Source organism: Suricata suricatta, chromosome 15, assembly GCF_006229205.1.
Source record: "Suricata suricatta isolate VVHF042 chromosome 15, meerkat_22Aug2017_6uvM2_HiC, whole genome shotgun sequence".
Taxonomy (NCBI): Eukaryota; Metazoa; Chordata; class Mammalia; order Carnivora; family Herpestidae; genus Suricata; species Suricata suricatta.
This window is the reverse complement of record NC_043714.1, coordinates 59,966,965-59,994,805: the sequence shown is the minus strand read 5'-3', so window position 1 is coordinate 59,994,805 and position 27,841 is coordinate 59,966,965. Positions and strand designations below refer to the sequence as shown.

The 27,841-nt window shown below is 37.5% G+C and overlaps 1 protein-coding gene across 1 annotated transcript in view; it reads right to left on the bottom strand.

The window, feature by feature from the left end:
- Positions 1–27,841, bottom strand: part of MTBP (MDM2 binding protein) — a 71,528-nt gene that overhangs the window by 20,938 nt on the left and 22,749 nt on the right. Inside the window, exons 11-15 of the mRNA XM_029923587.1 lie at positions 27,305–27,422; positions 18,060–18,233; positions 16,804–16,911; positions 10,303–10,464; positions 5,101–5,206 (exon numbers count right to left, since the gene is read on the bottom strand). Of these exons, the coding sequence (XP_029779447.1) occupies positions 5,101–5,206; positions 10,303–10,464; positions 16,804–16,911; positions 18,060–18,233; positions 27,305–27,422 (668 nt within the window). The remainder of the gene's footprint in view (positions 1–5,100; positions 5,207–10,302; positions 10,465–16,803; positions 16,912–18,059; positions 18,234–27,304; positions 27,423–27,841) is intronic.

Below are 27,841 nucleotides of genomic sequence, written 5' to 3'. Positions count from 1 at the left end.
AGCCAGGGAAAAGCTGGCTCCTCAGTCCCCCTACTCAATCCCGATAGAAAGCCGCCCCGCCTGCGGGAGGACATTTCATCTGGGGCAGTAGCATTAAAGGGCATGGACTAGGATTTGGAAATGAGTGGGAGCTTGGAAAAAAGCAATTTGACCCATCCGCGGCACAGGGAGATCGGACTCAAAAGACTGGCTTGCAAGCCGTGGTCTGAGAAGAGCTTGGGGTGCCACCATTCTCTTCCCCACAACCATTAAGGAAGGGCCTCGGAGAGCAGCCCCGAGACCCACCTACCTACACCAAACCCCCCCATCCATGCTGGAGAGCTGCCTCTTTTGATTTGTTTTTGTTTGTTTTGTTTTGTTTGTTGTTGTTGTTGTTTTTAATTTTAATTAATAAAACAGATCAATGAAATCAAGAGTTGGTTTTTGAAAAAAATAAACAAAATTGATAAACCTCTAGTCAGGCTCCTCAGAAAGAAAAGAGAGAGCACCCAGATAGACAAAATCATGAATGAAAATGGATCTATTACAACTGATCCCTCAGAAATACAAGCAATCATCAGAGATTACTTTGAAAAATTGTATGCCAACAAACTGGACAATCTAGAAGAAATGGACAAATTCCTAAAAACACATGCAGTACTATGGGAAGAGACAGAAAATCTAAACAGATCCATAACCAGTGAAGAAATCAAATCAGTTATCAAAAATCTCCCAATGAATAAGAACTCAGGGCCGATGGCTTCCCAGGGGAATTCTACCAGACACTTAAAGCAGAATTAACACCCATCCTTCTCAAGCTATTCCAAAAAATAGAAATAGAAGAAAACCTTCCGAATTCATTCTACAAACCCAGCATCACTTTGGTTCCCAAACCAGACAGAGATCCAACAAAAAAGAGAGCTATAGGCCAATATCCTTAATGAATACAGATGCAAAAATACTCAACAAGATACTACTAAATTGAATTCAACAACATATAAAAAGAATCATCCATCATGATCAAGTGGGATTCATTCCTGGGTTACAGGGCTGGTTCAATATTCACAAATCCATCAATGTGATACATCACATTAACAAAAGAAAAGATAAAAACCATATGATCCTGTTGATAGATGCAGAAAAAGCATTTGACAAAATACAGCATCCTTTCTTAATAAAAGCCTTCGAGAAAGTCAGGATAGAAGAAACTTACTTAAATATTATAAAAGCTATTTATGAAAAGCTCACAGCTAATATCATCCTCAATGGGGAAAAACTGAGAGCTTTCCCTCTGAGATCAGGAACACGACAGGGGTGTCCACTCTCACCACTGCTGTTTAACATAGTGCTGGAAGTTCCAGCATCAGCAATCAGACAACAAAAGGAAATAAAAGGAAAAGGCATCAGAATCGGCAAAGAAGTCAAACTTTAACTTTTCGCAGATGACATGATACTCTACATGGAAAACCCGGCAGACTCCACCAGAAGCCTTCTAGAACTGATCAATGAATTCAGTAAAGTTGCAGGGTACAAAATCAATGTACAGAAATCAGTTGCATTCCTATACACCAAAAATGAAGCAGCCGAAGAGAAATCAAGAAACTGATCCCATTCACAATTGCATGAAAATAGGAATAAACCTAACCAAAGATGTAAAAGGCCTGTACAATGAGAACTATAGAAAGCTTATGAAAGAAATTAAAGAAGACACAAAGAAATGGAAAAACATTCCATGCTCATGGACGGGAAGAATAAACACTGTTAACATGTCATTATTACCCAAAGCAATCTACACATTCAATGCAATCCCAATTGAATGGCACCAGCATTCTTCTCAGAGCTAGAACAAACTATGCTAAAATTTATTTGGAACCACAAAAGACCCCTAATAGCCAAAGTAATACTGAAGAAGAAAACCAAAATGGGAGGCATCACAACCCCAGACTTTAGCCTCTATTACAAAGCTGTCATTATCAAGACAATATGGTACTGGCACAAAAACAGACACATAGATCAATGGAATAGAGAACCCAGAACTGGACTCACAAATGTAAGCCCAATTAATCTTTGACCAAGCAAGAAAAGAATATCCAATGGAAAAAAGACAGCCTCTTTAACAGGTAGTGCTGGGAGAACTGGACAGCAACATGCAGAAGAATGAAACTAGACCACTTTCTTACACCATACACAAAAATAAACTCAAAATGGCTGAAGGACCTGAATTGTGAGACAGGAAACCATCAAAACCCTAGAGGAGAAAGCAGGAAACAGCCTTCTTGACCTCAACCGCAGTAATTTCCTACTCAACACATCCCTAAAGAGAAGGGAATCAAGAACCAAAATGGGACATCATCAAGATAAAAAGCTTTTGCACTGCAAAGGAAACCATCAAGAAAAGTAAAGGCAATTCACAGAATGGGAAAAGATAGTAGCAAATGGCATATCAGATAAAGGACTAGTATCCAAAATCTACATGGAACTCACGAAACTCCACACCTGAAAAACGAATAATCCAGTTAAGAAATGGGCAGAAGACATAAATAGACACTTCTCCAAAGAGGACATCCAGATGGCCAACAGGAACATGAAACGATGCTCAGCGTCACTCATCATCAGGAAAATGCAAATCAAAACCACACTGATACTACCTCATGCCAGTCAGAGTGGCGAACATGAACAAATCAAGAGACTATAGATGCTGGTGAGAATGTGGAGAGACGTGCACCCTCCTACACTGTTGGTGGGAATGTAAACTGGTACAGCAGCTCTGGAAAATAGTGTGGAGGTTCCTCAAAAAACTATCAATAGAACTCCCCTATGACCCAGCAATAGCACTGCTGAGGATCTACCCAAGGGATACAGAAGTGCTGAAGCATAGGGGCACATTTACCCCAAAGTTCATAGTGGCACTTTCAACAATAGCCACGTTTTAGGAAAAGCCTAAATGTCCACCAACTGATGAATGGATCAAGAAGATGTGGTTTATATATACAATGGAATACTACATGGCAATGAGAAAGAATGAAATCTGGCCATTTGTAGCAAAGTGGATGGACCTCGAGGGTGTCATGCTAAGCGAAATAAGTCAGGAAGAGAAGGATAGATACCATATGTTTGCACTCATAGGTCTAACAGGAAAAACCTAACCAGGGACCATGGAAAGGGGAAAGGGAGGAAAGAGTAAGGGAAAGGGAAGGAGGCAAATCCTAAGAGACTCTTGAATACTAAGAACAAACTGAAGGCTGAAGAGGGAGGGGGACAGGGGAAGGGGGTGATGGTCATGATGGGGGGCACTTGTGGGGAAGAGCACTGGGTGTTATATGGAAACCAAACTGACAATAAACTATTAAAAAAAATGAGCATGCCTGTAAATGAGAGCTAGAGAGAAGTTTACAAAACACATATAACCTGTCTTCCTCCCATCCCACAACGCCAGGGTAAGACTCCACAAGTGGGCTGAGTGACAAGGGGCAGAAATCAGCCAACATATTTTAAGAACCCTACTAGAACAGTTGTTCAAGGATCACCTTCTCACACTTCCCCTTACTCTTGCAATTTGATCTCCAAGTGAAAAGCAGAGAAACTGTTCTCTCTGAAGATCCAGAACTGTGTCTGTCCCAGTCTCAGTGGCAATGCCCCTAGAATAAAGCCCTGTCATTTCAGTGTTCAGTGAAGGACCAAGGCTGCCTACCTTTTGATACCCCCCCAGATGTCCTTTTGATACCGGGTGTGCCCCACCCTGCACCGCCCCACCCCCAACGTTCAGGTGAGAGTAGGCAGGGAACAGGTCTACACATAGAGAGAAAAAATAAACACCAACCACCTATATAAAGCAGCTTGGTCCCAAATTCCAAGCTAGAAACAATCAAGGACCACCAGACACACACTGGAGGAAAGATACGCATAAGAAAAACACACCAGAGCAACAAATAGAACAGATCCAAAGGATAATGAGATATCCAAAGAACAGATAAAACAAGTTAAGATTCTAATTAACATCCTGTTAGTATGTCCTGAATTCTCATTATTAATAAAAGAAGAGTTACTAATGGAAAAAAATGGAATTAAAACAAAAAAGGACTATTAGGAATTTAAAACAAATTTTAAGAAATTTAAAAAAAAGATGAAAGCAAAGGTCAAGAAAATATCTCAGATGTAGGAGCGCTGATAATACTAACTCCATCTTTGGTTCCATCGGGTTCACGCAACGACCTCTCTCGTGCTTCACGCCTCTCACGGGTTATGTACGCCCTGAGCAGAACGTGGAAAGGCTTGTTCTGATCTTCCCTAAAGCTGTTCAGACAACTAGAAGAGACAGCAGTGTCTTCCTCTCTCTCGACCTCTGGCACACAGATGGCTCCAGGAGGTCTGCTCAGTGTTAAACACTCTGACCTCCTACAATGCCCTCTGCCCATCCCCTCGCTCTACAAAATCTATGGATTAAGGTCCAGACTTTGGGGAGAGTGGCTGCAAAGTGCTGGAGTATCACCAGCCTGAAGCCCTGTCAGTGAGTTATGCTGAATAAAACTCCGTGTAAAAAGTATGGAGTGGCTTGCTTTGCTTTTCCATCTCAAAGGCCTTCTCAGTTTGGAGAATACTTTACTGTCTCTTCCCTATTTTCTAATACCCAAATGGTCTGGAAAGGCAGCCACTGAAATGTTAACTATGATTATGTACACCCAGAAAGTACAAGGAGAAGGTGGGAAAGAACAGTCCTTTCTCAACATCCTACTCTGTAATGTTCTACCTATCTACTTACAGGATCCACAGATTTCCTTTTCATTTTTTTTTAATTTTTAAAAATATTTTTATTCATTTTTTGAGAGACAGAGAGAGACAGGGTGTGAGCAGGGGAGAGAGCAGAGAGAGGGAGAGACAGAATCTGAAGCAGGCTCCAGGCCCTGAGCTGTCAGCACAGAACCGGATGCGGGGCTCGAGCCTACAAACCATGAAATCATGACCTGAGCCGAAGTCAGATGCTCAACTGACTGAGCCACCCAGGCACCCCTGCAAATATTTCCTTTTAATAAAAGTAAAGCTACCTGTATTTCATAAACACGAAACTTAAGGATTAAGGGAAGAAAATGTTTATTTACAAATACTGAGCTATTTAAATCTTACCTCATTTTTTGTTTAGCTTTTTCAAAACTTTCCAAATTTTGAAGAACATGCCTTTCTGGCCATTCCGCAGGATTGGTTTCCATTAGGCTTGAAGAACGAGGTTCCACTGAAGTGTCCAAAGTGAAAGACACATACATTAGCACTAAAAACGAGTAACATACTAAATTTTGTGATGTAAAAATGCATACAAGTAGATCCATCCATCCATCCACGTGCATGTGTACATGTATATATAAAGCCATGTTGGATTAATTGTACAGGACTTACCCCAGCATTCATTAAGGATAAGTCTCCTGCCCCAAATTGTGCAAAATGCCATTGAAAAGTTTTTTGGAAATGAAAAAAAAAAACACTGTTAAGCTTTGCTTACTTTGTGGTTTCCTCATAAGAAAAGTTATGCACTGGGGACACCTGGGTAGCCCAGTTGGTTAAAATCTGACTCTTGGCTTCGGCTCCGGTCATGATCTCACAGATTCCTGGGTTTGAGCCCTGTATCAGGCTCTGTGCTGGCAGTGCAAAGGCTGCTTGGGATTCCCTGTCTCTCTCTCTCCCTGTCCTCCTCCACTCACCCATGTCTCTGTCTCTCCCAGAATAAATAAATTAACAAAAAAGAAAGAAAAAGAAAAGTTATGCCCTAGAATTCAGAAAATGAATTAGCACTATGAGGACTCCTGTGAATAAAAGCGTAATTTTGCTATTTGTGTGTATGTGTGTGTGAAACTAGTTCTAAATGAAAAGGTGGCAACTCTATGGAGAATAAATTGGATACACTAGGTGATTTTCAGGCCAGAAACAGGAATTAGCAGCATTATTTGGAAAACTTCATATCTTGAAAAGAGATTACTTCATTCTCCAAAGTATGATAATAAATAACATATGATGTCCCCAGATAAAGGTTACTTTAGAAAGAATTCTCATTTATCCATTAATGTAAGATGCCTTAACATATACAGCTCCAAGTAAATCACTGATATTAAGTGTTATTTCACACTAGTAAAATATTTTATGGAAGAGTGTGCTGATCTTTCTAGCTAGTGTGCTACAATGAACAGACACAGCAATTCCTAATAGCATCGCAATTCTCATCAAAAATCTAAAGGGACAGCTTCCGTTCACATTATAAATTATCAGTCTATCCAAACTACAGAACACTGGCAAAATTACTAACTGCACTACTTTTTGAGATTCCAAAACTATCTTGGTTTTAAAACTGTTCTTGAACTATTACGCACCGTTCTAATAAATTAACTGAAAATTACTGGACATCAATTGTCCATCAACTCTGACAAAAATATCCATTTTATACTTTGGATATGATAATTTGGTAAAGGAATTTTTACACAAGAAAGAAAAATAAATAAATAAAAATAGAAGCCAACTACATGCTATTTTCTCTTTATTTCTTAATCAGTTTAACCTTGAATATTTTAAAACATCTTTAATTACTACACTGCATTGCCCTCGCCAAACACCACCCTAATATACCACTTCTCATTTCTTAAACAAAGGTCCTGAAATACTATTGTATACAGCAATCAGCTTTATAATGAAATAATCTACTTTTCAGTGTTGATATGGCTTTCCACTAAAAGTACAAAGAAAATATCATTAGCAGATCTGAATATTTACATGCTGAGTTCACAAAAAATACAAGAATGTTAAATAAAAGTAAACATTAATGTTCCTAAATATTACAATATAATTAATTGTTAACTTTGGCTACACAATTTACATAAATATAAATGACAGAGACTAAAGAAACATCCAGAGAACCTTCTAGGGAATAATTTAATTCAGTTCTTACAGTAAAATAAGACACAATATTTTATCTTTGTGGCAGTCAGGACACCAGGCCATGTTGACAACTGAAAAGCACAAAAAAGTTCTTTGAGAAACCAAGAACATTGTTTTTTTTTAAAAGAGTGTTTTACGTTACAGGAGAAACAAAGAAATAAAAGTGATACCATAGGGAAATAGGGATTCAAAACCTGCCCTACACAAGTCACAGCAAACAAACAGGAAGTAATACTGCAGATGATAATCTGTGGAGAGGAATATTGGCCATTATAACCTTACAGACATAAGTATGAATAAATCACAAAGAAAAGGCTATATTGTAATTGGCATATTCTGTTTAATAAGGCAAGAATTATAAACACATACTAGAAGATTCTTATTAAAATATTTGAAATAATAAAACTGTGATCTTATAAAATTACCTAGAAACCCCATTTTTACAGGGTGTTTATGTGTCCCAATGGTCTCACATAAAGGAGACAGTAACTGCATTTTGGAGTTCTGATACCACATTTGGCATTATAAAATGGTTAAACCAAGACATTTTCTCCATGCTGATTTTCATTTGTTATACATGCTAGAGATTTTACCAAAAAACAACAAAACAAAAAGAAAGTAAGAAAGAAAAGAAAAAGAAGGTAGATCAATAACTCTAATGATTGTCAATATTTCCTAATGAGCATGACTGTTATCTAATGGATCAGAATCTGAAACATGATTGACCTTATTTCTTCTTTTGCCATGTAACTCCCATTTAGATGTCTTTATTGAAACAAAAGCTACAAAGAATGTTAAAAATCAAAACTTAATCCTTAGGAGTCATGTTCCAATGTATAATCTGTTAAATTTCAGTGCAGGCTCTAAAAAAATCTTCAAGGTTTCTTTCATTTGTTCAACATTATTTGGGGAGGAATAAACTCTTAAGTGCCAGGTACTGTACTAGGCCCTAGGGGGTTGGAGAAAGTAAGTAGGCCACTCCTTATTCTCAAAGAACATATGGTTCAGAATGAAGACAGTTAATAAATAATTATATACATAATATTTAACTTAAAATGTAAGAAATAATTTAAAGAGGCATAGAAAATAAGTAATAGAGGAATCAATCTAAAGTGAAAAAGGTCTGGGAAACCCTCTTTCAGGCAGTTAATATTTAAGTCAAAATCTGAAGAATGACTGTCGGTTCACCAGGTAGACTGGGAGAAAAGTATTCCAGAAAGAGGATAGTGCACATGTACAGCCCCCGAGATGGAAGGGGATGTGACGTGCTCAAGGGACAGAAAGCCTCGCTGTGGTACTAAGGTACAAACGTGACCCCGGAAGAAGCTAGAATCAGCATGCAGGCACACAGCATGTAGGGCTTTTGTAAGCCACGTTACGGACAACACATTCTATGTACCATGGAAAGTAATGACGAAGGTTGGAGCCAAGGAGTGATACAATCTGATTTACATTTGAAGACGAGCATCCCTATAATTCAGTGTGTTAATAGTGTTCTAGAACATGACTTTGTATGGGTAATTAGAAGATATATTTCCTTACTTACAGAAAAACTTTTGCCATGATTTCAGCCCTTCCTGCCTTCCAACTGTTACCTCCTGTACAAATCCTCTGAGCATGCCAACTTCTTTCTTGGTCCCAGTTTGCCCTATCTTACTTCCACGATTCTGGGTGTATTACTCCTTCTCCCTGGAAAATCCTATCTTCTCTGCTCTACCTGGAGCCCATGCATCACTGAAGACCTACATCGAAGTCCCTAGGCTCCTAATGAAGTGTTCTGTGACTATCCAACCCTCCTTAGATTCCTTTCCTCTAAACTCGTATTCATTTATTTAAAAACAAATATATAGCATTTCATACCAGGCAACTTTCTAAGCAATTTATAAATAATTCATTTAATCCTCATAACAACCTTTGTCATCCCAATTTAAAGGTTTAAAAAATGCTGAGGCTCAGAGAGGTTAGAAAACTTGCCCAAAGTAATATAGCAAGTAAGCTGCAGAGCGGGCATCCAACCCTGTTAGTCTGCTCCAGAGCCCATGCTGCAAGCAAGACGCTGGGTCTCTTTATCGGACATATCCCCCATTTACAAGTAACCTTACACTGTCTCCAATGTCTTTGACACGACTCTGCACTGCTACTGAACTTGCTACTGATATGTGATGATGATGATAATGATAACACAAATGACAGCTCATAGGTCTTGGGCAATTATGTTCTTATGCATCAACTCATCTAATCCTCACAATAACCCTTGTAAGTGTATTTTAAAAAGCCCACTTTAAACATGAGGAAGCAAAAGCATGGGGAGGTGGAATACTGCCCAAAGACTTACAGCTCCCAAGCGACAGAACTCAGCTCTGAGCCCTGGCACCCCAGCTCCAGGGCCTGGGCTCTTCAAATGGCACGGCAAGTGGTATTTACATTTTGCTTTCAAAACATCATAAGCCATAAAGTCAAATTTTTACTTCTTTGTATACCTTCATGGTGTCAAACAAAGAAAAGGCATTCAACAAACATTACTGTTAACTTGATTCTTTGGTCATTTTCTTATTAACCTATGGAATAAAAAGGTTCTCATGGGATAAAAGCAAAAAAATTATCCTGGACATTTAAACGCTACGCTATCAGCACATGCTTTCTCGTTAGATCTGGTAAAGCTTGACTCGGTTCAAATTCGTCACAATAGGAACCAGGAAAATAGGAAAAAAAATGCAAATGAATATAGAAATGATACCCTGCGCCTTCAGTGAAGTCTAGTGACTGTTCCTGCTATAGTGATGGCAAATGTGGAGCATCTTATTGGAGATAGTTTTAACGATAGTAAACTTACTGTGTAGGTACCACTATTCTTATTTTATAAAAATATAACTTAACAGAAATCCACCCTTCCTAGTAGCTTCATAAAAGCAGTAAGAGGAATCACCTTAAAATGCTTCTCCCGCTGCTCAAAAACCTGCTTTAAAAAAAGGAGTGAATAGGGCACCGGGGCAGCTCAGTCAAACGTCTGACTCTTAGCTTGGCTAAGGTCATGATTCACCATTTGTGAGATCGAGCCCCACATCGGGCTCTGTGCTGACGGCCTGGAACCTGCTTGGGATTCTCTCTCTCCCTCTCTCTCTGCTCCTCCCCTTCTCGCCCCACATGCATGCATGTGCTTTTTCTCTCTCAAATAAATAAACTTTAAAAAAAAAAAGGAATGATCAAAAACTTTTTAACATTCAAATGATGAGAAATAGTTCATCATATACACACACATACGTGACTATGCAAATATATATGACTAATTAAGTTTATAAGATACACCTTGATCTGATCAACATTTTTATTAGTTTTAATAATAAGTCACTATAATAAATGCCAAACATATAAAAAGAACTAATATCTAAACCAAAAAAAAATACTTACCATTTGACATATCGTAGGTTTTAATTTTGTCTGTCTTCATTGAGATTGTTTTAGGAAGAATAGTGTCAAAATGATCTACAAAGTGTTCCCTTGTGAGTATTAACAGGTTTTTGAGCTCATCAACAGAAACTACTTCAGGCTGCTTTGCCAACTTTCTCCTTTCTGTAAAACAACAAAACAATATCATTAACCATATGACTATTATTTTAGAGTCTCTCTAGAAGCACATCTACCACTCTCTCATGGGAGATATTTTCAAAAGTGAAACAGCTGAATTTCTCCAGCAAATCAACGTTCCTATGCTTAGGCCTATTTTCCTTTTAATCCCATTTGTAGGTAATGATAGAATTTCCAGTTATGTGAGATGAACAAAAACAGAATAATGTGCTAACACCAAGAAGTGAAAAATGGTAAACACAAGTGTACAAGTTTTCAGGATATATTGTAGTCCATTAAGGATGATGGTGTTTATGTGAAGATAAAACCTGTAAGACTTTCACTAACATGTGATCACTCGGCCAATTCCATCTATTTCTTCTCCTTCCTAAAACCTAAGTCCACAGCAATGGAATAAAAAAAGGACAACAGAAGCAGAAACAATTAATAATGACAGTTTTTAACATTTCGGAAGACAAGACGCCTGTGGAACGGTAACTGAGTTGGTACAGGAGAGAAGGGTCCACTGGGTGCCGCCAAAGCACTACTATGTGGACTTAGCAGATGATAGAGACACCCCGGCCAAACTAGGACTGGACACATAGATGTTCAGAAAAGGAGCAGAGGAAACTAAATAACGGTCTTCACCCCACCCTCCAGCCCTCACAGCCAGGAGGCTGTTCTCATTTTGTGGGGAGGAAGCTGAAAAGGAGTCCCATAAGGCATATCGAAAGGCAGCCCTGAAGCTGGGGTTAAAACTGAGGGATTAAATAGAAGTCTACATACTGAAAGGTCCACCCCTGAGCCCTGTGGCCAGAAAGCTAGCAGGTACAAATGCTTCCCAAGAAACATGAAAGGATTCCCCTTTTGAAAAACTGAATGCCCCCAGAGAAAAGAGCTTTGTCCTGATATTGAGGCAGACATAGGGACAGGATCTCATAACCAAAATGTTGACTTGTCACTCCACTGCTCTATAGTAGAGCTTGCTAGACAGTCTATTAGAGCAAGGTATACAAAGCTTCCCATTTAAAACAGGACAGACAGAAAAGAGTCAGTAGACATTTAAGAAAAGGTGTTGAGGAGAGAGAGGATTCTGCATTCCAACGGTCTTATGTTTACACATGTAAGACTTTGATTCAGTAACACGTTTAGCTCCCTTCTCCCACCCATCACTTATTGAGCTAGTCTGGAGAAGAAACAAGCATTCATTGATCAGATCCTTCTCCCCAGCCTTCCTCTGAGCTGGCAGGACCTCAGGCTGTATGCTTTCTGTAATGTGGTAAGGGCCCTGCCCCAACAGGGTTGGTCGTCAGTTGCCTAGCTCTTCATTCAAGAGGGGGAAATTCAATTCTGGGTTATGTATCAGAAAACTCACCTGGCCATAGATCTAAAAAGTCATATCTTTCAATCCAGCTTGTACCTGTTATTTATTTGCATCTGTGTGTTTTTAAGTTTATTTTTCAACTGGTTCCAACTTTTGGTGGGTAAGGAGGTTTATTTATTGGGACCCTCAAATAGGAAAAAATCTAAGATGAAAAAGAGACTAAAGCAAGCAAAGAGGAAAAAGAAGCCCAGCAGGAAAAAACAAACAAACAAATAAAAAAACATTGTAGAGAACAAAAGAAAGCTTGTTATAATTAATATTCTTATAGAAACAATCAGACATGACAGCCACAAAATAAGTATAGGATGCTTTGATAAAGGAAGTTGATGAATAAGAAAAAGACTTTTGAAAATTAAGTACATGAGCACTTAAATTTTAAATACACCATAAAAAGATTTAAACCAAAATGCAAGATATTGTCCAGAAACTAGAACAAAAAGAAAACAATATGGAAATAGAAAAGAAAATTAGGTATTCTGTCCAGAAAAGCCAACATATAATTAATAAAAGTTCTAGAAAGAAAAAAAAAGAGAAAAGGAAAGACAATAAATTCTTAAAGAGATAAAAATTTTCAGACTTAAGAATGTGAATCTTCTATTGAAATGGCTCATCAAATGGACAACTTAATAAATTGGAGACAGAGGGAGATGACAGCAAATATATACACACTATGATTCAGAATAAAGAGATAAAGATTCAAGAATGGGGTAAAAGCAAATAAACCAAAAACAAAGCACTACAAAGGATAAGAATAAGGATTAGATTTCTCAATAGGAACACAGCCATATAGAAGACAATAAAGTAATGTCTTCAAAATTCTGAAGGTAGATGGCTTTCAATCTAGAAGTCTTTATGACGTGTCAGTCAAGTCAAGATATTCTCAGATAAGCAAGAGCTTAAAAAAATTATGAGCCATGAACTTTTATTCAAGTAATTACTGAAAGACAGTCACCAACCAAACAAGGGAGTAATTCAAGAAGAAGGAGGACAAGGAGTCTGGAAAAAAGGAGACTCCAAAAGAAGAGAAGAAGAAAAGAGAAGTCTCCAAGATGTCAGGAGGTCTAAGAAACAACTGGTCCACAACAAAAAACGACCATCAGCAAGGCATATCACAGTCAAGTTTACAAAATACACAGATAAGGAAAGAACTATGAAAACAGCAAGGGAAAAAAGTCCTTACCCTATAAGGGAAGACAGATCAGGTTCACAGCAGACCTATCCACAGAAAGTTGGCAGGCCAGAAAGGAGTGGCAGGATATATTCAACATGCTAAATAAAAAAAATATATACAGCCAAGAATTCTTTATTCAGAAGGCTGTCATTCAAAATAGAGAGAGAGTTTCCCAGACAAACAAAAACTAAAGGAGTTTGTAATCATTAAACCAGCCCTATAAGAAATTTTAAGGGGGACTCTCTGAAGAGAGAAAAGACAAAACTAAAAAGATCAAAAGACACAAAGACTAGAAAGGACCAGAGAACTCCATCAGAAACTCCAACTCTATAGGTAACTCAATGGCAAGAAGTTCATATCTTTCAGTACTCACTGTAAATGTCAATGACTAAACACTCCAATCAAAAGACAGAGGGTAAAAGAATGGATAAGAAAACAAGATCCATCAATATGCTGTTTACAAGAGGCCCACTTGAGACCTAAAGACACCATCAGATTGAAAGTAAGGGATGAAGAGCCATTTATCATGCTAATGGCTGCCATAAGAAAGCCGGAGTAGCCATACTTATACTAGACAATCTAGATTTTAAAATAAAGATTGTAGCAAGTGATGAAGAAGGGGATTATATCATAATTAAGGGGTCTATCCACCATGAAGATGTAACAATGTAAACATTTATGCACCCAACATGGAACACTCAAATATATAAATCAACTTATCACAAACAAAGAAACTCATTGACAAGAATACCATAATAGTAGGGGACTTCACCTGACTTACAGCAATGGACAGATCATCTAAGCAGAAAATCAATAAGGAAACAATGGCTTTGAATGACACACTGGACTAGATGGACTTAATAGATATATTCAGAACATTTCATCCTAAATCAGCAGAATACATTCTTCTCATGTGCACATGGAATATTCTCCAGAAAGGATCACATGCCAACCCTCAGCAAGTACAAAAAGATCAAGATCATACCATGCATATTTTTAGAGCACAATGCTATGAAACTCAAAATCAACCACAGGAAAAAATTTTGGAAAGACAACAAATACTTGGAGACTAAAGGACATCCTACTAAATGGGCGCCTGGGCGGCTCAGTCAGTTAAACCCCCAACTTCGGTTCAAGTCATGATCTCATGTTCATGCATTCAAGCCCTGCATCGGGCTCTGTGCTGACAATAGAGCCTGGAGCCTGCTTCAGATTCTGTATCTCCCTGTCTCTCTGCCCCTCCCCTTCTCATGCTCTGTCTCTCTCGATATCAAAACTAAATGAGACAATAAAAAAAATTTTTTTTTAAAGAGAAAGAACAGCCTACTAAAGAATGAATAAATGGGTTAACCAAGAAGTTAAAGAGGAAATTAAAAAGTACATGGAAGCCAGTGAAAATGATAACACCACAGCCCAAAACCTCTAGGACACAGCAAAGGCATCATAAAACAAAAGTAAACAGCAATCCAGGCCTTTCTAAAGAAGGCCTGGAGACAACAGTGTGTGAGACAACACAAAGGAATAAAGGGCATCCAAATTGGCCAGGAGGAAGTCCAACTTTCTCTGTTGATGACATGATATTCTATATGGAAAAACCCAAAAGATTCCACCAAAAAACTGCTGGAACTGATCTATTGAATTAAGCAAAGTCGCAGGATATAAAATCAATGCACAGAAATCAATTGCATTTCTATACACCAGTAATGAAGCAACAGAAAGAGAAATCAAGGAATGGATGCCATTTATAAACCATATAATACCTAGGAATAAACCCAACCAAAGAGGTGAAAAATGTATACACTGAAAACTAGAGAAAGCTTATGAAAGAAATTGAAGACACAAAAAAATGGAAAAATATTCCATGCTATGGAGTGGAAGAACAAATATTGTTAAAATGTCAATACTACCCAAAGCAGTCTACATAGTATATGGAATCCCTATCAAAATAACATTGGCTTCTTCACAGAGCTAGAACAAACAATCCTAAAATTTGTATAAAACCAGAAAAGACTCCAAATAGCCAAAAGCAATTCTGCAAAAGAAAAACAAAGCTGGAGGCATCACAATCCTGGACGTCAAGATGTATTACAAAGTTGTAATCATCAAGACAGTATAGTACTGGCCCAAAAATAGACACTTAGATCAGTGAAACCGAATAGTGAACCCAGAAAGGGATGCACAAATCTATGGCCAACTAATCTTTGACAAAGTAGGAAAGAACGTCCAGTGGAATAAAGACAGTCTCTTCAGCAAATGGTGTTGGGAAAACTCGACAGTGGCATGCAGAAGAATCAACCTGGACCACTTTCTTACACCACACACAAAAATAAACTCAAAATGGATGAAACCTGACAGAAAGCCATCAAAATCCTAGAGGAAAAAGAAGGCAAAAACCTCTTTGACATTGTCCACAGCAACTTCTTACTCAACATGTCTCCGGAGGCAAAGAGAAAAAAAGCAAAAGTGAACTACTAGCAGGGGAGTGGGGGGTAGAGCGCCTGGGTGGCTCAGTTGGTTAAGTGTCCAACTTCGGCTCAGGTCATGATTTTGTGGTTCGTGGGTTCTAGCCACATATCAGGCTCTGTGCTGATGGCTAGCTCAGAGACTGGAGCCTGTCTTCAGATTCTGTGTCTCCCTCTCTCTCTGACCCTCCCCTGTTAACACACACTCTCTCTCCCTCTCTCTCTCAAAAATAAATAAAACATTAAAAAAATGTTCTTAAATGAACTACTGGGACCTCATTAAGATAAAAAGTTTCTGCACAGCAAAGGAAACCATTAGCAAAATGAAAAAGCAACTGACAGAATGGGAGAGGATATGTGCAAATGACATATGAGATAAACAGTTAGTATCCAATCTATAAAGAACTTATCAAACTCAACACTCAAAAACTAAATAATCCAGTGAAGAAATGGGCAAAAGACATAAATAGACACTTTTCAAAAGAAGATATCCGATGGCTAACAGACACATACAAAAATCCTCAACATCACTCATCATCAGGAAAATATAAATCAAAACCACAATGAGATACCACCTCACACCTGTCAGAATGGCTACATCAACAACTCAGGCAACAAGAGATGTTGGCGAGGATGCGGAGACAGAGGATCTATCTTGCACTGCTGGTGGTGAACCAAACTGGTGCAGCCACTCTGGAAAACCGGATTACCGGATTCTGTTCCTGAAATCATTATTACAATATATGCTAACTAACTTGGATGTAAAATAAAAATAAAGGTCTATATTAATCAGGATTTAAAAAGTAGGTATCTTTTCTAGTATATAGCTAAAAGGAATAAAATACAAAATTTTCCTAAAGAAATATTTTCATGAATGTTAACAGAGATGTACGAATAAATACGAAGATTCTACATCTGGTGGGAAACAAGTTGCAGACCATTTCTCCTCTGCATCACCCTACCAAGACGAGTTCTACAAATGAGTGTTATACCTAAAAGACAAAGAATGTAAGAAAAGGTGTGACGCGTGCCTGGGTGGCCCCATTGGTTAACTGTCCGACTCGGTTTCAGCTCAGGTCATGATCTCACGGCTTTGTGGGTTCAAGCCACGTATCAGGCTCTATGCTCACAGTGCAGAGCCTGCTTGGGATTCTCTCTCTCCCTCTCTCTCCGCTCTTCCCCCAATTGTGCTATCTCTGATTCTCTCAAGATAAATAAATTAAATAAACTAAAAAACGAAATTTTAAAAAGTGTGACAATAACAATGCATTATTTCCGAACAAGTCAACATTCCTGCAGGAGAATGAAATGTACAAATCATTACTTACTCAGACATTCTTTCAGGGCCAAAGCCTGAACATTAGCTAACTGTCTCTCCCTCTGTATGAGTTGCTCACCAGAAAAATGTGGAAGTGACAAGAAGTCAAAAGGAAAGCCTGAGAAACAGAAAAAAAGTCAGTATTAAAGCTGTTCTGTGACAGTAATAAACAGTTCCCAGGAAAGTGTTATTACATAATTTTAAAAAACAAGTCAATTACTCCTCTCTCTCTCTTGCTTATTTCAAAATAAATAATAACTAAGATGCAGAAATGAAGCATGCTAAATTATTTTGCATGTTAATCTCTGACCAGACTCTTATATTGAGGGAATTTAGGTAGCAGAATAGGATTTCTTCCATCACATTTTCTCTTACAGGTTCAACTACTGAGATGCCAACACAAGCACAGATGGAATGTGGCAGTCAGTCTCTAAAGATGCTCCCAGTAACCCCCTCCCATTCACCCGCTGTGTAGTCCTTCCACAGTGAAGCCAGGCTAGCCCTATGAAATCAGTAAGGTACTACGGCGAAAGTGACAGTGAATGACTTCTAGGTCAAAAACACCTTGAGGGTCCTCAGAACAACTGCTCCAAGAAAAGCTGACCATGTAAGAAATCAGACTACCCCAAGACTGCAGTGTTGTGAGGAGGCCCGTGCAGGCTGCGAGAAAGGGTCATGGAAGAGAATGTCATTCTAACCCAACTCATCCGCTCCCGTCACCCTAACCCGCGAGCCGAACACGTGGTTGAAGAAGCTGTCTTCCACCTCAAGCTCCACTAAGTCTTCCGGTGGATGGAGCCCCAGCTCTAAGTGGGACTTCAAAATAGAACCATCCAGCGGTGCCCAGTCAGCCCCTAGGACTAGGAAACACAATAATAAGTAGGCATTTTTAAGTTAAATTTGGAGTGGTTTGTCATACAGTGATGGATAATCAAAACAGAACATGAAAAGAAAAAAAAAAGCAATAAAACAGAACACGATGCTTGAAAGGAAGTAAAACTGAAAGATACATTGTAGAAAAATAATATGTGTTTACAATGGAAAACACTGAAAATTTCCTATGTGGCCCTGAAGGCTGACATACTGTTTTACCTGGTATAGTGAAAAGAGGTTAATTTATCTGTACTCAAATTGTTCAAATATGCTACGACATGTTTGAAATAAAAGGCAAATTAAAAGCGAAATGGAGTTTGGGGAAAGTAAGTTGATTAAAAACCACATAGGTTAACAAATGTAAAACGTTTTCTGTCTAAAATCAACACTTACTCAGTTTGGCTTCTTCTGTCCTTGCTTTCATCTTTCCATGAATTAAACGGAGTGCAAACGAGCCATTGATCTGGTTGGCTGAGTGCATCAAGGTGGCTTTACATTTCCTATCGCCAGCACCTTGTAACAGGAGATAGAGGCCGGAGCACTCGCCTTTCACTTCAACATCTGGAACTAAGCAAAAACAATTCTCTTGTGAAGCATGTGAAAGCTGAGCAGGCCACACTGCAGAATCATACATTTGACCCATACGGTAATAATGACTTTCTATGTTATTTGGAAACAAGCCATTATGCAATACATTTCGGGTAGCACTTGTCCATTTAACTCAGAAAATTGAAAGCAGAGAATGATAACAAAAATGATACAAGGCACAAATTACTTCAAATTAAAACTCTGTGCTTATTAATCAATTTTTGATATGGCCTGTTCAGCATGATGTTTTTTCTATGACCGTAATGTATCAACTACTATTTCCAGCTTTCTTTAAAACGGAATAAACTGACCCCTGTGAGCACACACAATTCAGGTGGTGGCGGCAGAAGTGCAGACACACTTCAGGGTAGCCTTTCAGTCCTTGCAGCGGGCATCCATAATGTATTTTACAGAGAGAATGGAGGGCATTCATTAATCTGGCCCGCCAGTTATGTGAAGGTCAGTTACGACAGCTTCTTGTATATTTTAAAAACAAATCAAGTGAGGGTTATAGCGAAGGTCAAAGAAAAACTGTGAAGCCTTTGAGATTAAAAATAGAAGTAGAGTCCCTTTTTGTTGAAGATGGTGAATTAGACATAAGCATTTATTTTCATGATCTCCTGAAATTCCACAAAATGAGAATAAAGAGATTTTTTTTAAATAGCACAAATCTACAAGGACTAATATCTGACAGAAGAGACAACGGCACCTGATTTTGAAAGCAGGAGAGCAGATGAATAATCGGTAAGAGACCACTGAGGAAGCCGAGAAAAGATAAACAGTGGCAAAAGCTTAGCAGCAACATAATTTATACTGCAAACCCTGACAAGACTCTGGGATGATGGTCCCAGATGGCTGGAGGCAACGTGAAGGTGAAACAGGAAAACAGGTGGATGTCTGGGAGAAGCAGATTGGCACCGTGACCACTTTTTCTGTTGAGGCACATGATTGTCCTTTCCCCAGCCCAGAGGTCCAGTGGTTTGCTCCCTGGAGACCGCAACATAACATGCCTCTCTGGCCTGAGCCTTGCTGGACAGAGAGCAGGGTTAGCGTTAGTTACCAGTAGGTTAGACAGTGCTTGTACACTGAATATTGAGGCCTTTTACCCTTCTTTATCTACATAACTTCTAAAATTTTGGAAGCTACATAACACAATTGAGTTTTCTTTTGGAAATATGATCAGTCCTAGAGGAAAGACTAAAGAATGCCAATGCTGGCATCAGCTAAGGTCCCAAGGAGATCACCCTAAAATGGAGATCACAGTCAACAAGCTACAGCCATGCACCCAAATGTTCCCATTAGTTTTCTGGAACTATCTCTTAAATGTGACCAGGCAGCCAGTGTCCTGAGACCTCAAGTAAAGTTGCTAGTATGAAAACCAGATGCCAAAATAAACAAAAAAAAAAGTGACTTGCTGGAAAGAAAGAAGATGCAGTAAAAAGAAATCACACATGCACGCATGTGCATGCACACACATATAAACCAAACATCCAATCAGGTCACTAGAATCCTCAGAAAAGATACTGCATCCATTAAATGAGAACAGGAAATTATAAGAAGATTACATAATAAAAAGCTCATGGAAATGAAAAATAAAGCACAGACATGTACTTCACCTAAAAGGTGAATCTACAGAATGTAGAGTAAAAAGACAAGGAAATGGAAAATAATAGAGGAAGAGAAAGAGAGACAGTTATACAAGCCAGGAATAACATCTAACCAGGAGTAACAGAAGTGAGGGGGGAAAAAAAGAGGGAAGGAAATTATCAATACAATTATTATAAGAACATTTTCTCCAATAAAAAGACAAGCTTCCAGGCATACTGAGAGCCCAATATGAGAATAAAAATAGACCTACCAAAGTACATCATTATAAAAATTCGGATGAACAAGTAGGTTCTACAAAATTCCAGAGAAAATATGGGTTTCCTATTTTTAAAAAAATCAAGAATGAGAACAACGATAGAATTCTAAACAACAGCACTAAAAGCTGGAACACAATGGAGTGGTATCTTCAAAATTCCAGGAAGATTTTAGAGAATATGCTCCACCAAAATGGGGGACTAAAGAAAGAAATAAAAAGATTAAAGGATCCAAAGCACCAAGAAAGAAAGGGCAAAAGAAATTTCCTTGATGATGAAAAAATAGCCTTTTAAACCCAAAGCTATGGAACAAATCTAGACAGAAAAACCAACCAATCTGGATTAGCCAGGCCATGCAGATCTGGAAGAGATTGGAATACTTAATGTGCTTGAAGGTCTTGAACTGAATTTCACCACTGGGGGAAGGCTCTGTGACTGGATATAAAAAAGAATCACTGACTCTAGGTAACATAGAATAATGCACAGGACAGGTAAATAAGATACATTACATGGCTCAACTGTTAAGAGTGATTACATAATCATAATAATTAAAACAATGAAATTAATTTAAAATTACTGGGAGGACAGGGAAATGAGAAGAATGTGAATGTGTGGTAGAAACTTAAAGGAATCGTACTTCCCCTGTTTGTAAAATTACTAGAAAGCTATCGTATAGAAGACATTGAGGCATTGGTAGAAGGACAGACATACAGATTAATAGAACTCAGAGGCCAGAAATAAACTCTCACATTTATAGTCAAATGATTTTTATCTATTTTTGAGAGAGAGAGAAAAAGCGTGAGTCAGGGAGGGGCTGAGAGAGAGGGAGAGTCCCAAGCAGGCTCGGCACTCAGTGCAAACAAAGCCCAAAGCAGGCTGGAACCACCAACTGTGAGATCATAACCTGAGCCAAAGCTGGACATTTAACCCACTGAGCCACCCAGGTGCCCTTACAGTCAAATAAATTTTCAACAAAGGTGCCAAGACAAGTCGATGGAGAAGGAATAGTCTTTTCAACAAATTCTCTTGGCACAAATGAACATCCAACATGCAAAAGAATGAAGTTGAACTCCTACCCATCTACCTCTCAGTATATACAAAAATTAATTCAAACGGATCACAGATATACATTTAAGAGCTAAGCTTTAAAACTCTTAAAATAAAACAAAGGCATAGATCTTCATGACCTTGGATTAGGGGATGGTCTGTTAAAATAAGAGACCCAAAGTACAAGAAACCAAAGAAAAAAAATAGAAAATTGAATTTCACCAAAATTAAGAACTTTTGTGCTCAAAGTACATCATCAAGAGAATGAAGAGTCAAGCCCCTACAGACTTGGGTAATAATTATATGTCAATGCAGGTTTATCAATTTTAACAAATGTACAATTGGCGTGGAATGTTGGTAACAAGGGGAGGTTATATGTTTGTAAGGACATGGGCTATATGGAAACTCTGTACTTTCTGCTGAATTTTGCCGAGTATTGAAAACTGCCCTAAAAAAATAAAGATGATTAATTTTGAAAAGAAGTATCCATATGGCATATGGCACGTGGGGAGGGTTAAATGTGAGATGCCACATGGACAGTGCTTAGATCATTGTCTGACATATACGAATTATTCAGTAAATATTACTAATTAGTAAAAAAAAAAAGTCCATCCAAAGACTAGAAGAAAATATTTGTAAATAATATATCTTATAAGAGATTTGTATCTGGAATATAAGTAGCTCTACAACTCCTAAAATAAAAAGACAACGAACTCAATTAAAAACTGAGTAAAGGATCTGAATAGATATTCCTCCAAAGATATATAAAAATGGCCAATAAGCACCTACAGATGCTCAACATCATTAGCCAACAAGGTCCCATAAATCAAGATCACAGAGAGATATCACTTTACCTCCCTTGGATTAATGTAAGAAAAAGTATAGACAATACCAGGTATTAATAAGGAGGCAGAGAAAATGGAACTCTGATAGATGCTGGTAGCGATATAAAATGGTACAGCTACTTTAAAAGTCTGGCAACTCCTCAAAAAGGTAAACATATAATTAACATATGACTCAGCAATTTCACTCCCAGGTTTATATCCAAAATAATTTTAAACATACATGTTCACACAAAAACATGCACACAAATAATCATGGCAGCATTCTTTACAATAGTTCAAAAGGGTCAACAGCTAAAGTGTCCATCAACTGACGTGTGAATAAATAATAAGTGATATATCCAAATGACAGAGTAGTATTCAGCAATAAAAGGGAGTGAAGTATTGGTATGAAGTACAATAAAGATAAACCTTAAAATATTATGCTATATGTGTGTTACACATACACAAAGAGAAAGAAACTTCTGTAGTTAAAAAAAAATTTACTTTTATTTATTTATTTTGAGAGAGACAATGAGAGCACACGAGCAGGGGAAGGGCAGAGAGAGACAATGAGAGCACACGAGCAGGGGAAGGGCAGAGAGAGGTAGAGAATCCCCCGCAGGCTCCGTGCTGTCAGTGTGGAGCCAGAAACGACACAGGGCTCCACCTTACGACCACTGAGATCATGACCGGAGCCGAAATCAAGAGTTGGATGTTTAACCGACTGAGCCACCCACACGCCCCCAAAACTACTGTAATTTTATTACAACAGTTTATTACACAGATGCACACACTGTGGCTTAAAGCTTATCCTAAACATCCAGGAAGTACAAAAAAAATTTATGTAATTAGTGTACACTACAGACATCAATACTTTTTATGGACATCAATTTTAGAAATGAAATTTAAATAATAAAGATTATCAGAGAGAAAAACACTTGTTGTTACCAGTTGCATTTGAAATTAAGGTTTGCCAAGAGTTATAGTGACTTCAATTTATTTACCAACTCAGCACTTTGTCATTCAAGCTATGTGTGTTTCTTTCCACATTTCGTTTAAATTCCCTCACCTTTATTAGCACTGTTATAATTACAACAATCTTATTTTCCTCAAAAGAAAAATATTTATTTTAAAGGACTCCCCAGACCATGATTATCCAGTCATTTAAAAAATGCTGTTCCGGGTTTGGCAGGTGTTAATTGAAGGCTTATTGAATAACTTTTATGTAAAGACCATAGGGAGTAACAGCTTTACAATTAGCTTTGTTATTCAATTCCCATAGCTCTTCCTAAAGAAATGAGGGGAAATGATTACAACAGAAAATTTCTACTTTCATCAGTTACTTTTACACTATTAACTTTGAAGAGATTGATTAGCTTGCACGCCCTCTTTCCACTAAAACAAACATCCATTTTGGATCTATTATACAGGGAAAATGAAAGAGGCAGAAACTACAAGTGCCCTTTAATTGTATCAAAATTTATAGGTAACATATACACTTTATTGAAGAGGTATATTAATTTCTTTAGCAAATGAAATTCTAATAAAATAAAAATAAAATCATATTTTGTATCAAGACGTTTCTCAGTAGTTCTTAAAATCCTGTAACACCCCCTCTTTTTAAAACAGTTTAACAATGTAAAATGCAAAATTATATTAAAGAAGAAATAATCTTCCATAGGATATAATGAAAAATATCTCAGGATGATTAGGGTAGTGAGATATTCTGGTTAAGTAAATCTTATGACTTAATGACAAGTATTCTCTATATACATAACATAAGAAAACATAAAATAACATATCCAATTATATGATATTCATGCTAAAAATTAAATAAAATCTAGTCTTCAATAGACATTTTAGGAGGCTAATCACTTTCCAACAGTGACATTGTTCAAACAATTCTAAAGCCTAAAATCGTGTTTCTCCACCTCCCACACACTTTTTTATGTTTTTTGGCCTCAGAGCATCTGAAGGACATTCTCTTCAGCAACAGTGGCCTCTAGCCTAGGGCTGAAAAGAACCCATCTAGGGCAGAAGTTTTTGACACTGGATATACCTGAAACACTTGGGTGCTTTAAAAAATTTTTTTAATGTTTGTTTATTTTTTGAGAGAGAGCACAAGCAGGAAATAGGCAGAGAGAGTGGGAGACACAGAATTCCAAGCACGCTCCAGGCTCTAACTGACTGAGCCATTGGGTTCTTTTACAAACTACTGCGGGCCTGGCCTGGTTTCCTCCTCAGAGACTTGTATTTAGGGCCCCATATGACTTTCTTCCTTTTTGACTTTCTTTCTTTCCTTCCTTCTCTAAGACATATACGTGAGGTATAGTTTACACATATTTATATACATATATCAGAGTATAAATGGGATTAACTTAAGAATTATGCAATTATGCATCCATCACTAGAATCCAGTTTTCGAAAACCTCCATTATCTCTTTGCAGTCAGTCTCCCCTCCTATTCCTGGCCTCAGGCAACCACTGATCTGCTTTCTGGTCCTTTAGCTTTTCATAGAAATTCCATATAAATGAAATAATGTAATGAATGGTCTTTTAAATCTGGCTTTATAAATGTACCATATTTAGGTACACCCAAAACATCTTATGCCTCAGTATGTTGAGCAGTATTCCACTGTATGGACAAAGCAAACTGTGTTTATCCATTTACTGGCTGATAGACATTTGCAGAGTTTCCAATTCTTAGCTGCTATAAATATGGCTTTTATTAACAGTTCCTTGCAAGTGTTTGTGTGAACATATGTTCTCATTTCTCCTGGATAAGTACCTAGGGCTGGAAATACTGGGTTGCATAGCTAAGTGTAAGTTTAACTGCCAAACTGTTTTCTAGAGTATCTATGCCATTTTATACTAACACCACCAGTGTGTGAGATTTAGCTTCTTTATATTCTCATCAACATTTGATAGTCACTGTTTTTTTTAAAGTTTTTATTTATCTGAAGAGAGAGAGTGGGGGAGAATGGCTCACAAACTGAGCCATGAGATCGTGACCTGAGTTGAAGGCAGGCACTCAACTGACTGAGCCACCCAGGGACCCCTGAAAGTCACTGTTTTTAGTAACAGCCATTCTAGTAAGTATATTAAAACACTGTGGTTTTAATTTGCATTTTCCAAAAGACTAATGATGTTGAGCATCTTTCATGTGCTTTATTAGCTATTCATGTATCTTTAATGAAATGTCTATTGAAGTCTCTTATCTACTTATTACTTGGGTTGTCTCCTTACTATTGAGTTGTAAGAATTTTTTTATATATATTTGTCCATTGTTGGACATGATTGGAAATGTTTTCTCTCAGGAGCCTTAAAATTTTTTCTCCTAGTGTTCTCAAAAAGTGGCCATTTTTAACTTTGGTGATTTATGGGCTTGTTTTCTTTTTATAGATTATCTTTTTGTTAGATATACTTTCTTACAGAGGTGTTGTGGTTTCAGTGCTTACACTTAGGTATATAACTAAGTATATAGTCTATATTGAATTAATTTTTACATAAATTTTATAATTTTTTCTATAAATCCATATTTCACACATGGATATCCAGTTCTTCCAGCACTGTGTTAAAGAGACTATCTTTTCTATTGACATCTTGTCTCTATTTTGTTCCACTGATACATGTATATTCTTAATCCAATACCACACTGCCTTGAATACTGGGGCTTTATAGCTGTGAAGTTGAGTCAGGTAGGGTGAGGTCTCAAAAATTGTTCTGCCTTTTCAAAATTGTTTTGGCCATTCTAGGTACTTTGTAATTCAATTTAAATTTAGTATCAGTTTATCAATTTCTATGAAAAGTCCTCTTGGGATTTTGTGAAAGACTGAATTAGATCTATGGGTCAATGTGGAGGAAGTGCCATCTTAATCCCGAGTGTTCCGATCTAAAACATGATGTATATCTCCATTTACTTTCATCTTCTTTAATTACTCCCAGTAAGTTTTACAGTAAGTACGGGTTTTGTATTTCTTTTGTAAGATGGGAGTCCTAAGCATTTTATTCATTGACTTCTGGTCTAATTCCTAATTCTTTCCTTCTATTTAACTTGGATTTAGTCTTCTAGCTTCTTGAGGTTGTAAATATGATTACTGATTTTAGATATTTCTTCCATGATAAGATAAACATTTATGATCCTCTTAGCATTGCCTTAACTGCTTTCCATAAATTTGATGTGTTTTGGTTTTACTTTCAGTTAAAAACATTTTCCTACTTTCCCTTTGATTTCTTCTTTGAACCACGGGTTATTCAGGAAGTGCCTTATTTAATTTCTAAATATTTAAAGCATTCCTCACATTTGTGTTGTTGACTTCTAATTTAATTTTACTGTAATTGAAGAACATACTGAGTGTTATTTCTACCTTTTACATTTATTAGGTTCATTTAATGGCCTAACATATATATGGTCTATCCTGAAGAATATTCCATATGTGCTTGAAGAGAACAAGTATGCGAGTGAATGGCGTATTCGATAAAAGTTAGTAACCGTGGTTGATAGTGTTCACTACTGCATTCCTACCACCTAGCATAATGCCCTGAATCCAACAGGAACATGATAAAGTATTTGCTGATTGAAAGATTACTTTGTCTTCGTGACTGAAGTCTCTTTCAAAATCTTTACCTGCATCTTTTACCTTTTCTCAAGATAAAAATTATTTATATCAGTTACATACTGTCATTTTAACCTTATTAGTTTCAGCTCACTATTTTGAAACACTTTTATCATTTGAGAATCAAGAAGATACATGCTTCATCAATTAAAAACATTTCATTAGTCCTTACTAATCTAATATCTTTAAAAATATTTTTATTAAGGGCGCCTGGGTGGCTCAGTCAGTTAAGTAACCAACTTCGGCTCAGGTCATGATCTCACGATTCGTGGGTTCGAGCCCCGCGTCAGGCTCTGTGCCGACAACTTAGAGCCTAGACCTTGCTTCAGATTCTGTGTCTCCCTCTCTCTCTCTCTGCCCCTCCCCTGCTCATGCTCTGTCTCTCTCTCTCTCTCTCTCCCTCAAAAATAAATAAATATTTAAAAAATTAAGAAAAAGATTTTTTATTAGAGGGGTGCCTGGGTGGCTCAGTCGGTTAAGCATGTGACTTTGGCTCAGATCATGAGCTCACGGTTTGTGGGTTTGAGCCCCGTGTTGGGCTTTATGCTGACTGTTCGGAGCCTGGAGCTGCTTCAGATTCTGTGTCTCCCTCTCTTTCTGCCCCTCACTGTCTCTCTATCCTTCAAAAATAAACATTAAAAAAATCTTAAAAAGAATGTTATCTCCATTTCATAAAACAACTTAAAAGATTCACTACTTACCACTGATTGTCTTGGGCTTTTTAGCTATGTATTCTCTCCATTTTCTTGAACTGAGTTGGCTGGGAGGTGGAATCAGTACGTTACTAATAACACACGGCAATACAAAAAGAGCACCAACCTGGATAAAAAGAACATATTTTTAGTGCACAATGACATTAATTCTTAAATAGTGTCATCTGATAAATTTCCACTCTAATGTCACCGATATAACATGTACTTTGTAATTCTCTCTCACAACCACTCCACCAAAAAAACTAGAAAAACAAAAACAATGCCCAAACTGTATTTAAAAAAAAAAGTAAAAAAACAAAGATACTCAAACATAGGCTTATATATCTCTAAAACCTTGTTATCTACAACATTTGCTTCAAGTTCAGGTTGTGGTGTCATTTCTTTGTATATCAGTGAGAAGCTGGGAATTCAATTCTATCATCAGAAGGTTGTGTCATACTTAGCCAAAATTTATAAGCTTTTGACTGGATGGATTATTGTTCTGGTTTAAAAATTGCAATATATCTGTAGGTAATTCCAAAACTT